The sequence below is a fragment of the Lissotriton helveticus genome, chromosome 4_1, assembly GCF_964261635.1.
Source record: "Lissotriton helveticus chromosome 4_1, aLisHel1.1, whole genome shotgun sequence".
Taxonomy (NCBI): Eukaryota; Metazoa; Chordata; class Amphibia; order Caudata; family Salamandridae; genus Lissotriton; species Lissotriton helveticus.
Window position 1 is genome coordinate 1280076194 of NC_136063.1, and position 15377 is coordinate 1280091570.

Genomic DNA, 15377 nt, shown 5'->3' on the forward strand with positions numbered 1-15377 from the left:
CAGAAGGACGGAAGCACACAGAAAAAATTATCCACTGAAACACGCCCCACAAAGAAAATACATACACATCAGAAACAATCAGCAGAAACACACAGCAGAGAGGGTCAATGGTGAAAGAAAAGGACAATTAGGCAGAGAAGAGCAGAATTATTAAAGAGAAGAGGAAAGTAAAAAATAAGAGAGAAAGCGACAAAGAGGAATAAAATGGGAAAGGGGAAAGAGAGAAAAAACAGTGTTAATACACATCAGGTCTGAGCCGTGATGCATTAATACAGCGCGGTGCGCGTTGCTGGCGAGGCCGAGAAGTGTGAATGCGGTTCTCGTTCATTTTCACAGTTTCTCTCATCTCCGTCGAGCCTGGCAGAAGGGGGCCGGGGGCTGTGAAGAGAGCCCCCTCATGCTGGGTCGAGGGTGGAGGGGGTAGGATTGAGGTGATGGAGACCCAAAGCTCTGCTCTGCCTGGGTCTATTTTAAAATAAGCACGTGTGCAGGTAACTGGCGTTTGCCCGCGTTACAAGGGGCCGCTTTAATCAAACCCAATGCCAAGCCCTCCAGCAGACACTGGCAGCCCCCGGCTTCACAAAGAGGCCCCGTCCTCTCAGCAAGGACACTGTTTGCCTTAAGTTATCCGTAATTGCTGCACAATGGCTTCATTATAGAGCGGGCTAACGAAGTGAGTGCAGCACGGATCGGCGAGGCACGCCCGGGGTATCAGCCTGGCTCCGTTACAGGGATCTCTCTGCACTGGCAAAAGGCGAGGGGGGCTGCGGGCTGGGGCGCGTGCACATGCGTACCCGCTGGGCACCAGGGGTGTACGGGCACACCCCCGTCTGTACATGTGCACACCCAGCTGTGAGACCTCTAAGATACGCTGGTAGGATCTCGTGGCTGGGGGGGTGAAGTGAGGTGGCTGAGGCACCGGGTCACATGTGGAGGGGATATCTAAAATCAGTGACTGACAGGATTAGGAATAAGCGCTCGCCAGGCAGCCGCGGCACCCGACGTGCTGCTTTCTCTTTTAGAGCCCGACTTACTGCTGGAGTAAAAGGTTCCTCATCTTCTTTATGGGGCGAAACAGATGGCCCCATAAAGAAGATAAGAAAGCTTTTACCATAGCAGTAAGTCAAGGAACCCAGTCTGAAAAGGACGGGGCTTGAAGAGAAAGAAGAATGTCACTAGGACCTCATCTCCAATGGCTGGCCACCGTTTAGCATGAACGGTGACGCCAGCCAATGGAAAAGAGGGGCAGGGCTTAACCTCGCTAGTGAAAAATACTCTAAGTCATTAAATCTCGCCAGCTCGACTGCGCATGTCCATTGCAGCGTGCACAACCCACCTCACGTTTTAAATGCATGTTTAAGGTTAAGTTTACAATTTAAAAAAACGTTTATTACATAGTTTAATGTGTTACTAATGAACACTGCTGAAAATATACACACAATTCCACCATGTGGTGGTTTGTCAAATATTAAACAGTGTTTACAAATAAAAACACCAGAACAAATTAAGCACTTAGAATAGCTAAACAGCCATTTCTTTCTAAGGAAGGAATGCTGCACAATTCAGCTATAGACATTCAATGTATGGACCTGCTATTTTAGGAATCTGCTAAATTATGCTTAGAAGTAGCCATATGGGTTTATGATACTAGGAAGGCACTAACCATGTTAGGACTTTTCATATTGAATTTGCTGGCTACATCATGTAAAGTTTCTTGATATAACAAGGGAACCCAAACAGTTGGCTGAGGACCGTGGGGAATTATGCTTCAAGAGACAAGGGTCCTTAGCTTACCAAAATATAAAGTGTGAATGAAATATAGGCCATAATAGGAGACTATATTTGTCCTCTGTCCAGCCGGACAGGGTATTTATTTAAACACAATGAAACAGTTGAGTAAATGGTTTTTAGGCACAATCCTGTACCTTACTCAAGAAAGACAAACAACAAATAAGATTTCACAGGCAAAAAAGAGCAGTGCTGGCCACTTTTAAATCAATGTTGAATTGAAGTATTTGCTAGAAAGCGCTAGACACAACTGGGATAAAACACAATGGCTATGTTGTGACAACACTACATGAAGTCGACGTTTCGATCCCTTTTTGCTCTAATTACATGGGATCATCATCAGGACTAAAATTGACAACATTTGCCTGCCTGTAATTGTAATATGACCGCCTGTTAAGGAGGAAGAGGGAAAGAAGGAGAGAAGTGGTAGCCGATGGCTGAATTAAAGAATGATATTTCAACGAATCAGACAGTCCAAATACTTTGTACATTTTACATTTATTCGGAATCGACTTAACGTGTTCTAATCGACACGGTCCATCACAACATCTTGGTGGACCGTCTAGAAGGCTGCGGAATTCGAGGGACAGCCCTGAGCATGCTGAAGTCCTTCCTAACTGACAGGGTTCAGATGGTGGCCCTGGGAGATTTTGAATCTAGACCATTCAAACTCCCAGGAGGGGTCCCTCAGGGTTCTTCCCTGAGCCCCACACTATTTAATATTTATGTCTCCTCGCTCGCTCTGGTGATTCGTTCATTTGGTTTTGAGATGACATCTTACGCAGATGATACACAAATTGTGGTATCTCTGCTCCCAGGGCGAGAAGGAACAGCAGCAAGGTTTCAGGACTGCATGATTGCAGTGAGTTCATGGATGGCTACTAATTGCCTTAAACTGAATTCCTCAAAAACTGAGGTTCTTCTATTTGGCAATGACGCCAATCTCTGGACCCCCAAGTGGTGGTCTCAAGAAATGGGTGTATAACCCATTCCAGCCACAACAGTAAAAAACTTGGGTGTGCTCATTGATAAGCAACTATCTTTTAAACCACAAGGTAATGCCCTAACATCCTCCATTCGCTGGAAAATGAAAACCATCAGGAAAATTCTCCCTTTTCTATCTATTCGTAGCAGGAAAACGGTAGTGACAGCACTTGTGCTGTCCCGACTTGATTACTGCAATAGCCTCTTTCTGCAAGCCCAGCAAGGGACTCTTAAACTGCAGATGCTGCAAAAATGCTGCTGCTCGTCTCATCACCGGCCAACCTAAATTTGCACCGGTTGCTCAGGAATTGAGGAAACTGCATTGGCTCCCAATACGGAAACGTATTATGTTCAAATCACTATGTATGGTGTTCAAGGCAATGAATGGACTTGGTCCATCCTTCCTTCAACAACATTTCCAACGATACACGCCGGGCAGACAGCTAAGATCAACTAACAAAGGGCTAAATAAGATTGATCGGATCAAGAAAGCCCGATGGGGAGGACGTAGCTTTATCTCCGGAGCCTCCACTATGTGGAACAAACTGCCCTTACCCCTGAAACAAAGCACTAATCTGTTGAGTTTTAGGAAAAACATCAAAACATGGCTCTTTGACCTGTAAAAAACAACTTGCTCTATAGTGGAGAAAACATATCGTTTCAGCGCCAGGACACCGCCCGGTAACAGCGCGCTTTATAAATGGTATAATAAAATAAATAAATAAATAAATAACGTGTTCTAATTGGTGTCTTGAACAAGGTGAAGGTACCTGGCTTTCATAACTGGGTGCATAAGTGACTCGTGTCGGCATACTGAATCATGCTTATACTAAAATCGAGAGACCACAGAGGAAGTGACTTGTGTCGGCATACTTAATCATGCTTCTACTGAAGTCAAGAGACCACAGAGGATGTCGCAGTGTCGGATCTTTGTTATTTAAGTGACACGGTCTCTGGGGATCCATTTTAGGTGACTTCCAGCAACCTTCGAGTGAACAAAATAACTGTGTACATTCATACAGTGTCCTGGGGTCGAATAGATTGCCCTTGTGGTTACTGAAACCAGGGACAATTATCTTACCCGGTTCTGAGCTCTTTAGATCGGAAGCGTGTGGCGTATTCGCCTCCACGGGTGGCTGACAGCGCAGTTAGGGTAATATTGCTCTCCCTGGGGGATGGAAAGTACCCGTTAGGTACTAATAGTCACACACCAAATAATTGTTCTCAAGGCATGCAGAGAAGCGCTTTATTTTTACCTGAATTATCGGATTCTATAGGCCCGTATGGAGGGGATTGGATTACGGGGTCCTTATATGCCACCAATAGTTTTCTAAAACCGAGAGATATGGATTAGTGAAAATAATACGTGTACCTCTGCAAGCAACTTTTTAATCCGTAAGGTTCACGGGAATTACCTGTGAAACAATGTTCTTCGTCCAAGCAGTATAATATAAACTGCAGAGTCCAATTGGGAGACAGCGCTGCGCCTGATATAAAAGGGGAAGAGGAATGGGTCAGTATCGGGCTTGCGGGGTAGGACCAATTGTGAGTAATTCCGTTTAGATATATCACAATATGCACGCGGTGCCCGGAGGGTTGTTGCTCTTACCTCGGTAGTGCATTGACTACGCTGAAATTGGTGTTCTGGGGGTCGGAGGAACGATGTCCATTCCGTCCACTGCTATGGTTGCAGTATGCGGTTCGTTCGTCTAAGGCAGCGTGTATATAGAAATACAAAGCGGCCAAACAATGGCGGCCATGTTGGAGTGGGTCTAGCCCTAAGCACTCCTTCAGGTGGATTAGGCATATTGCAAAGCGTTTGTGGTAATAATTAAGTTAGCAGCCTTTTTGAAGTGGGCATCGGTAGAGGAGTGTAAAACACTGCGCCAGGGAAAATTCAATAGGTGCTGTGCAGGCGTGATTGTGCGGACAGTGCAAGGAAGTGCTTACTATACAGGCGCGCGTGTTTGCTGTGATCCACATATGAAAGTGAATTCCGTGACAATCAAATAGTCGATTAATATAATATACAACTTAAATTAAGATAAGAGTTGCCAGAACAACAAGGGACTACAGTGTAGAATGAAATGGTTCAATTGCAATCAAGTTAACGTTCCACCATAGTCTATAAGTCGCCTTCCAGGCCTGGAAGAACGGTGGGCTGGTCATAGTAAAGTGGTCCAATCTTCTGCTCGATTTAGGCCATTCCTTATCGTATCAAATTGAATCATTGTCTTTAGCTCCTCTCTGTTGAGAATTTGGCCAATGTCTCCGCCTCGGGAAGGTAACTTGACCACCTTCAGTATTGTCCATTTTATGTCATTTTCATTGTGCCCAAATTCCACGAAATGGTCCACAAAAGGAGCATTGGTTGTTTTACACCTTACCCGGCTCATGTGCTGGCAAATGCGTGTCTTGGCTTTTTGTGTGGTCTGACCTACATAAAGTTTTGGGCAAGGACATTGAATTGCATAAATTACATTTGAAGAATTACAATTTGAAAATGAGCGTCTTTCAAACGTGGTGTCATTGTGAGTGAAAAAATTTTTTTTTGCCCTCCACCGTGTATTCACAGACATTGCAACATCCACATTTTACATGGCCTATGAGTGGTGGTAGGCCCCAGGCCCCTTGACACAGCCTGGGGCCTCCCACCACTCATAGGCCATGCAATGTCTGTGAATACACGGTGGAGGGCAAAAAATTCACTCACAATGACACCACGTTTGAAAGACGCTCATTTTCAAATTGTAATTCTTCAAATGTAATTTATGCAATTCAATGTCCTTGCCCAAAACTTTATGTAGGCCAGACCACACAAAAAACCAAGACACGCATTTGCCAGCACAGGAGCCGGGTAAGGTGTAAAACAACCGATGCTCCTTTGGTGGACCATTCCGTGGAATTTGGGCACAATGAAAACGACATAAAATGGACAATACTGAAGGTGGTCAAGTTACCTTCCCGAGGCAGAGACATTGGCCAAATTCTCAACAGAGAGGAGCTAAAGACAATGATTCAATTTGATACGATAAGGAATGGCCTAAATCGAGCAGAAGATTGGACCACCTTACTATGACCAGCCCACCGTTCTTCCAGGCCTGGAAGGCAACTTATAGACTATGGTGGAACGTTAACTTGATTGCAATTGAACCATTTCATTCTACACTGTAGTCCCTTGTTGTTCTGGCAACTCTTATCTTAATTTAAGTTGTATATTATATTAATCGACTATTTGATTGTCATGGAATTCACTTTCATATGTGTATCACAGCAAACACAAGCGCCTGTATAGTAAGCACTTCCTTGCACTGTCCGCACAATCACGCCTGCACAGCACCTATTGAATTTTCCCTGGCGCAGTGTTTAACACTCCTCTACCGATGCCCACTTCAAAAAGGCCACTAACTTAATTATTACCACAAACGCCTTGCAACATGCCTAATCCACCTGAAGGAGTGCTAAGGGCTAGACCCACTCCAACATGGCCGCCATTGTTTGGCCGCTTTCTATTTCTATATACACGCTGCCTTAGACGAACGAACCGCATACTGCAACAATAGCAGTGGACGGTATGGACATCGTTCCTCCGACCCCCAGAACACCAATTGAAGCGTAGTCAATGCACTACCGAGGTAAGAGCAACAACCCTCCGGGCGCCGCGCGCATATTGTGATATATCTGAACGGAATTACTCACAATTGGTCCTACCCCGCAAGCCCGATACTGACCCATTCCTTTTCCCCTTTTATATCCGATGCAGCGCTGTCTCCCAATTGGAACCTGCAGTTCATATTATACTGCTTGGACGAAGAACATTGTTTCACAGGTAATTCCCGCGAACCTTACGCATTAAAAATCCGCTTGCAGAGGTACACATTATTTTCACTAATCCATAGCTCTCGGTTTTAGAAAACAATCGGTGGCATATAAGGACCCCGTAATCCAATCCCCTCCATACGGGCCTATAGAATCCGATAATTCAGGTAAAAATAAAGCGCTTCTCTGCATGCCTTGAGAACAATTATTTGGTGTGTGACTATTAGTACCTAACGGGTACTTTCCATCCCCCAGGGAGAGCAATATTACACTAACTGCGCTGTCAGCCACCCGTGGAGGCGAATACGCCACACGCTTCCGATCTAAAGAGCTCCGAACTGGGTAAGATAATTGTCCCTGGTTTCAGTAACCACAAGGCGCAATCAATTCGACCCCAGGACACTGTATGAATGTACACGGTTGTTTTGTTCACTCGAAGGTTGCCGGAAGTCACCTAAAATGGATCCCCAGAGACCCTGTCACTTAAATAACAAAGATCCGACACTGCAACATCCTCTGTGGTCTCTTGACTTCAGTAGAAGCATGATTAAGTATGCAGACACAAGTCACTTCCTCTGTGGTCTCTCGGTTTTAGTATAAGCATGATTCAGTATGCCGACACGAGTCACTTATGCACCCAGTTATGAAAGCCCGGTACCTTCACCTTGTTCAAGACACCAATTAGAACACGTTAAGTCGATTCCGAATAAATGTAAAATGTACAAAGTAGTTGGACTGTCTGATTCGTTGAAATATCATTCTTTAATTCAGCCATTGGCTACCACTTCTCTCTTTCTTTCCCTCTTCCTCCTTAACAGGCAGTCATATTACAATTACAGGCAGGCAAATGTTGTCAATTTTAGTCCTGATGATGATCCCCGTGTAATTAGAGCAAAAAGGGATCGAAACGTCGACTTCATGTAGTGTTGTCACAATATAGCCATTGTGTTTTATCCCAGTTGTGTCTAGCGCTTTCTGGCAAATACTTCAATTCAACATCGATTTAAAAGTGGCCAGCACTGCTCTATTTTGCCTGTGAAATCTTCTTATTTGTTGTTTGTCTTTCTTGAGTAAGGTACAGGATTGTGCCTAAAAACCATTTACTCAACTGTTTCATTGTGTTTAAATAAATACCTTGTCCGGCTGGACAGAGGACAAATATAGTCTCCTATTATGGCCTATATTTCATTCACACTTTATATTTTGGTAAGCTAAGGACCCTTGTCTCTTGAAGCATACATCATGTAAAGTGCCAGGGCATCACAAGTAATATACAGGATGGCAATACTGAGGCTTCGCAATAGTTCCTAGCTGGGGACTCTGGTGACCACTGCTGCTTTTAGCCTGACGGAAGATCAGTCGATACACACAAATTTATATTGAGGATACTGTGGACATGCTAGCAAAACATTATGCCTCAGATAACTTTAGGGAAAAATAGATCTCCGAATGGAATTGTTTAAATCAAACATACCTGTACTGCTCTTCATAGTGGATTCTTGTGGTGTCAATAATGGTGAAACACCTGGGAGCACTGGCCCTGAATACTTCAGCTTAGTTGCATTGCCTCCGCCTCTCTTTGAACGCGCTTCTGAACCTGGCGTTGACCTAAAAATGGCATCCTAGAAAACAGGTTTGCTTTAATTTGCTTACAAATGTTGTAAACAACTTTTACAGTTTATTTCGCATTAACAGGTACATGTCAAACTTAGCAACACAATTCTGCACATAACCATATAATCAGGCACTGATGAGGTGACACCTGTAGACAGCTGTGGTAAGGAAGGTATAGTGTTAGAATGTATGCAGAATGGAATGGAACATTCTGATGCTCTCGAGGTTCTGACAGTGCCCCTTATGTCAGTTTCTGTCTTGATCTCAAGGAGCACAGACATGGTAATCCTGTGCTGTGTTGGGGTGCATATTCTTGGTAAATAAATTAAGCAACTTTAACTTACTCTGCTAAACGTTCTGATGCTCTCGAGGTTCTGACAGTGTCCGGTGTGTCAGTTGCTGCCCGGATCTCAGAGCATCAGAACGTTCCTATTATGCTTAAATTCTAACACTCCACTTCACTTACCACAACCGCTCAGATAAGGCAAACACAGGGGGTGCACTATTTGAAAGAAGAACACTTCTAAATGGAGGACATCCGTGGCATACATACAATCTGAAATGGTGCCTTCTGCTTTAAATTTTCCCCAGAGTTTAGACATGTGAAAGCCTCGCAGTAGCCCTTCGCTTGTGTCACTCACTGACGGTTTGTAACTGGGAGGTTTAACGGGGGAACATGAGCCTCGCCTAGGACTTTTGTTTTTGTTGAGTCCAGGAAAGCAGACAACATTAAAACAAATATTGTGTTCTGCTCTCCCTTACACTTTACTTTGCATTTTTTAAAGACTACTTGTGTCAGATTGATCTAAAAAGTCAGAGTGGGCTAACATGCTGAGGTCACATTTGACTCATCCTTCAGAGAGGTATCTGTCCTCAGACAGCCTTCAAGAGATGGGGCCTCAAGTCCAGGGATCCCAGATGGACTCCAGGGAGATTTATGGGATTATTCTTAAGTATGGACAAGGAGCAGTGTCAAGGACTCCAGCAGTGGGCGAGAGTTTGGTCCCCTAACTGGACCAGACAGGAAATGGTGTACAAGGTTGTCTCATTAGAGATGGCTTGAGAGTGTGTGATGAACAGACACTCGCCAATAAACCAAAACCATGGGGTATCAGCAACATTACGTGTGGTCTGCTAAAGAGAGAGACCGGTTTATACGTCCCTTGGGCACCTATGGTGGTGCAGAAGGAGGTGGAATGCCTCCTTGTCAACAGCATACAAGATCAGATTGAAAACTGGCTGATGGTGTACCTGCTGGCTGACTGGGTCCAATACTAGTCATTTAGAAGAAATTATCAATCAGTGCCTCATGAACCTTCGTACAGAGGGTCCAGGAACAATTCGAAATTAGCTCAGAAACCAAGGTCACCGTATTAGCTGGAAAGCAGGTAAGAACCCAGGCTACAATGGAGCCAAGAGGGGGAGGAAACAGTATTACATTCTAATGACCTAGCTGGATGATATTGCTTCAAGCTGAGCAAGTGTGGCAGGATGAGGTCACATAGGTCTTCTGTGTCCGACTGATCAGATACCTCAACAGTGAGCAAACACTGGAGATGAGATGTCACAGACTACGGATGAAATTGGGAGCTCAAGGTGGCGTTTTAGCATTCAGCTTTAAACCCGAATTTACACCAGGCATGAAAATCAGGCAAAATTACTGGACTTTCACATCTATTTCAGCATGTCCAGAGCAAGTCTATCCAAAACTGCCAAAGAATCTGGGTTCTGCTAAGGCTATTAAATCCAGCTTCATCCCGGCTCCCTCCCAAGAACTCTAACTCTTCTTTATTCTCCAACGGAGGGGATACCAAGTTACCTTGCATGATAATGTGCCCTGCTCATTCAGTGAACTACCAGTCTTTTTAATCCACTCCCAAGACAGACAATTCTTCTGCTCTGCCTGGTTTTCAGCATCTCTTTCACCATAGAAGCAACATTCTATTTATTTATTTGAGTGTTATATACCACTGGCTAGATCCGGAGGTATCAGAGCGCTTTACATGAGAATCAGAGTTACAGGTTACAAGTTACATTTGTTCCAAGAGCAAAATCAAACATAGGAATAAAGAAAGCAAAGTTACGGAAATTCGTCGGGGGAGGTAAGGGAGGGAGACGGGGAGAAACTGTGCCCAAATTCCGTCTGGGTAGGTGACTGCCAAGGGGATGAACCAGGGCCGATCTCCTCTATAGCTGAACCGAGCAGCTCCACCGGGAATCAGACAAAGTTCTCAGACTCTGCAGTCAGGATAATGATCAGGTGCAATCAGAGAATGTTATTATAAAGCGGGGGATTTGGAAAAATGAGATACTGCAGTCCAGACAAAATCCAGATGCCATCTTGAGGTCAGGCACTGTCCTGAGAGGGGTCTGTAAGGAATATGTGGGCTGAGAATAAAGTGTGAAGGAGGACCCCAGGCACCTCCATAGTGATGCCGCTCCACCACTTCCCAGGGGGTGTTCCTACTTCTTCAAAAGAAACAATCCTGTGCCCCTCCCCAACACTGGGGACCAGGTTCTGCACCTGAAAAACTCCAAAGCCGGGCACCCATACCCACCATTGCACCGCTCAATAACTCGTAACTTAGCCCGCTGTGCAGGGGGAACACTGTCTTGTTCTCCTCTCATTGTTGTTGCTGGGTCTCTCAAGGAGACTCACAAGAAATCAGCAAAAAGTTATGGTATTGGCAGGCATGTCAAGGTCAGACAGTTCAGGCAAAACCTCAGGTTGACCTCAACACTCTAGCATGGCCCAGATCATCAGGATTAAGGTTGCCCCCAACACCCATTGGGTCACTATATCCGGTTAGGAGGCCTCCCCTGCTCACGGCTCAATGAGGGATCCACTTCTCCTGCTGCCTTCCATTGCCCACTGCATCGCGGCTCCACTTTCCCGGCGTCTCACTTTTCAATGCTTTTGTTGCACTCCACCCGCTTCAATTGCGGGGGTGTTGAAGAGGGGATGGGCCCCTGTACCTCCTAGGCTGTAAGAGGAGGAGACATCCCGCTGCTCGGCACCTCGCGGGTGGTTGCCGCCATTTTGTTTTGCTCAGGGATCACAGCTCCGGGTCCTGTCGATCTTAGGCGCGGCACTCGGCCGTCCGCACACCACTTCAGCAGGAGTTAAGGAGAGGGGTGGGCTCCCATGCACCCATCCGGCTGCATAAGGGGGCTCCCAACGCTTAGCGAGCTCTCCCCGAGCAATTAGTGGGGGCCGCCATTTTGTGCAAGTGCCTCGCCGCGCTCCCTGACTCCGGCACCTCTCACTGGGACGTCTGCTCAGTTCCACTGGACCCCCTCTCCCGCTCTAAATGGTCCACATCAGGTCAGCAGCCCATGGCTGCGAGTTGGAGAGCTGTGAAGGTGCGTATGCGTACAGGAATGTGGCGCGGACCGGGAGCCATGGTAAGACATGTCTACCCGGCCATCTTAAGTCACGTCGCACATTCGCCCTCACTACAACACCTTTAATGCAACTGAGCTGAATTACAACTCATCTATACAGCAATACATCATAAAGCGACTAACGTTGCAGAGAAACCTGTATTATTCACATGGAAGTGTAAGTCAGGCCAAATATATTTTGTCCTGCTCAGAGTCATACACTTAACCATATGCACCCTCTTGCAGTATCTGTAGTTTATCACAATAGAATTTCATTTTTCTACTTGGGGAACTCTGGTCAGCAAAAGAAAATCCGCTGGCTGGCAATGAGTGTTTATAAGCTCAGGAACTTGCCGCGCTTCATTAACAACAATTCTATGAATCTCAATGCAAAAGCCAAGTTTCACATCTCTGAAGGCTGAACCAACACCTATGCTATCGGCACATGGGTCACTTCAGGAAGGTAAGATTAATCCTACGGAAAGGTTGTAATCAGGCCAAAGGATATACCTGTAGGGAGTGATCCAGAGCCTGCTATAAAGGAAGATATTCATGATCAGAAACAGGATGCAGAGCAGGCATCTGCAGGAGGGAGGTGAGATTTCACATCCCACATCCACATTCCCCAGGCATGCAAAGTGAACAAACTTCCATGTTCCTGCCCAATATGACACAAAGGCTAGGAAGCATGCATGATGTGGTGTGCGACTTAGGACTTCTCTGGCTGGGGGACTGGTGTCTAAATGTATGGGAAGTTCAGCCATAACCTTACAAGTGGGGCCATTTCCCCATTGTAGTAAACTAGGATATGGGTGCAAGTCTCCACTTTTTCAATAAATTAAACTGTTTTTGAATTCTCCATCAATGGGACATACAGGCACTGCACCTTTAATGGCAAAGCCAAAGTCACTGGCCCTCTATGTCAAACATGAATGCAATAACTGGGTCGCGCAAGACCCTCAGTTCAGGTATGAAAAGCAGTGAGTCTCCAAGATGGGGGGGCCAATGATGCCATGAGCACAGCAGTCAGCAGCTGGGTCAATAGCCTCAGGGAAGCAGTCAAGCCTGCAAGGGAGGATACATACTCCATTAGAGCTTGTGGCGGAGAGCATTGCGATACAAAGCAATGCATGCCATAGCAGGCTGGAACGGGTTAATAGTAAAGCCATTAGCCATATATAGGGAGACAAAGCACACAGCATGGCACGCTCTGTTTGCTATATTCAAACTAATCCAAGCTATTACACCTTGTAATGGACTCTATATTCATTTATTAGGGGAGCCACTTGAACAGCTCGGCAATAAAGCCAAGAAATTAACAGATGCAGATGGCAGACTTGTAACTGTTCAGGTAAGTGTCAGCCCAGTGGTGTAACAGAACGGGAGGGGCCTCCCTGTAAAATATGCAGAAGGGGTCCCCTCAAACTCACATCAGTAGGGGCTGAGGGGGCCCCCTCCAGAATGGGTAAGCCTGGGGGGCCCCCGCACTGCGGGGAACTTTGTTACGGCCCTGCACCAGGCAAATCAATAGAACTACGCTGCCTGGTGTGTGGCTGCGCAGGAGCCTGCAGCATAAACATAGGGCTGGAAACCACTCGTGAAAAACCTCACACCAGGTTTCTTGGAATACAATTATGTGAAAATAGCTCTTCAGTTCATATAATTATGTTTCGACAGTCATGCCATCAAATTATAAATAAATCAATACATAGAATAAAAACGACATTATCTTTCAAATTTAAAGTGAAAATATCTAGAAACACCCTAAGCATTCTGAGTCCTGTCGCCTGGGCGTCAAGCTTGCACAATTGAGTGATTATATTGAAAACGTGCATTTCTTTTCCTATCTAACCAGGCATTGCAACTCCATCTCTTGGATTAAGATTCTCCTGTGCTATGGGGTATCAGTTTTGGATGCCCCTGTTCTGAGTCATTTACTCATAACTAGGCTGAAAAGTACCTGAAATATTTTCTGTGCTGGAGCTTGGGCCGTCATGTTGAGCCATTGCTGTGGTATTGTGTTTTACAATTTTCCTTGAAAGTCAATGCCAGGGAACAGAAGAGCCATAAAGCTTGCTCAATAATTCAATTTAATGGAACCATTATTACCCCCTCAAGTTGTTTAAAATTATTAAAGAAATATCTATGTCCTGGGAAAAAGAAATTCTCCAACCTATGCACATTTTGAATGTTCAGACGTCTAGTAAGAACAGAAACTGCCCCCTTCGGCAACAAGTTGCCAGAAAGTGTCACATGTGAGCTACACCTTATGGCACAGTCATGAAACTTGCTCGTGTCAGGAGTCCGGTTTATACAGCTGAGAGTATGCATTGCTCACAATGTTCACATTTATATCCCACACTGCTGTGTCTAGGAAGCCTTCTGTGGTTGCCACACTAAATGTACCTTTCTTAGCAGGATCGATCTGTAGTCATCATGCTGAAAGCTGTCCGCTTCTTTCTTTCATTTCAGTGCCCTCTGAGAGAACATAAGAGAGGGTTTGCAGCCTTGCCTCTTTTGGCCTCTCAAGGGCCGCAGGTGGACCCAGCTTTGGCCGAGGCACACCCTTGCTTGTCCCACATACTGGGAGTTGTTGGCAGCCCATATCCACGCTATGATGTTGGTAGGCACAGTTTGGGTGAGTCCCGGGAGCTCTAGAACTGAGTGTCCTGGCCTCCTGTACAGCACATGGCCTGCTACCCCCCCTCCATGTAATACAACGCATCACAGATTCTCTCTCACCTGCATAGTAGGCTTGATTACATTGCTTCCCTGTGTTGGTTTGGTTAAATGAAGTGATAAGTCTGCTCATCTCCAAGAATGCACAATTCCAGGATTAGGCTCTAAAGTTCCTCGGCTTGCTTACGGCAAAAGTGCTTTTTCAAAATTGAATTAAGTGCTGGGGTGTATTATGCGAATGACTGATCATTAGTTGTCTGAGCCATTTAAGCCAATTATAGTCGAAGTGGGCCGGGGGGTATGCATATGAATTACTGCCTGGAAATGCTTTTTTTGATTTGTTAAAAATACATTTACCTGTTTTGCTAACTCTCTTCAAAATTATCCTTTATGGTTAAGGATTTAAGGTGTAGAGGGAATAAAACCATTCCTAAGTCTAGGAGCATAAACTGGAAATCTCTGGTCTCCTCTTCATTTATACTTTGACTTCGAAATTGAAGAGTGCGACTAGAGACCTGAATTTTACCATGTGCCCCAGGTTACAAATGAATAACTCCTCATTCATATAATGTTGAGTGAGGGGGGGATTTTGTCACAGACAGTCTGCGCAACTGACTTAAACCTTGCATAAAGCTAATTAGGGTACCCACAAAATGCCTTGCGTTAACCTTGCGTGATGAAGATGAGGGACTGCGATAACTTCTGCAGCAAGAAGCATGTCGAAACTACTGTCCTAATCTGTGCTCAAAAGTGAGTTCAGCGTCCCAGATTCAGAGCCTTGCTCACTTAAGAGGTCAAATGTTTAAAAAGAGTGGATGATGCAGGAATCTGCTCAGTGGATTTGCTCAGTGGTCTTCGGCCTGGCAGTAATGCCCCTTGTGTATCCTTCTATTTTAGTCTACAATTCTGCGTTCTCAAAGTTTTCTCCAAGGTGATCTGTCATCATATGAGCCCTCTCTTGAGAAATTCTAACTCACAAACAGAAATGCACACCATCTGCATATGAACATAAGTGCAAACCTGCATATGAGCAAACTGAAGGCTATTATAGCATCTCTAAACCAGCATTGGCAAAGCCATTGGCCTAGCATTATTTATAGAGGTTTTTG

The 15377-nt window shown here is 45.2% G+C and overlaps 1 protein-coding gene across 1 annotated transcript in view; it reads right to left on the reverse strand.

The window, feature by feature from the left end:
* The window catches only part of SYCP2L (synaptonemal complex protein 2 like), a 1302345-nt gene that overhangs the window by 531271 nt on the left and 755697 nt on the right, over positions 1 to 15377 (reverse strand). Inside the window, exon 30 of the mRNA XM_078685781.1 lies at positions 8066 to 8213. Coding sequence (XP_078541907.1) covers positions 8066 to 8213 — 148 coding nt within the window. The remainder of the gene's footprint in view (positions 1 to 8065; positions 8214 to 15377) is intronic.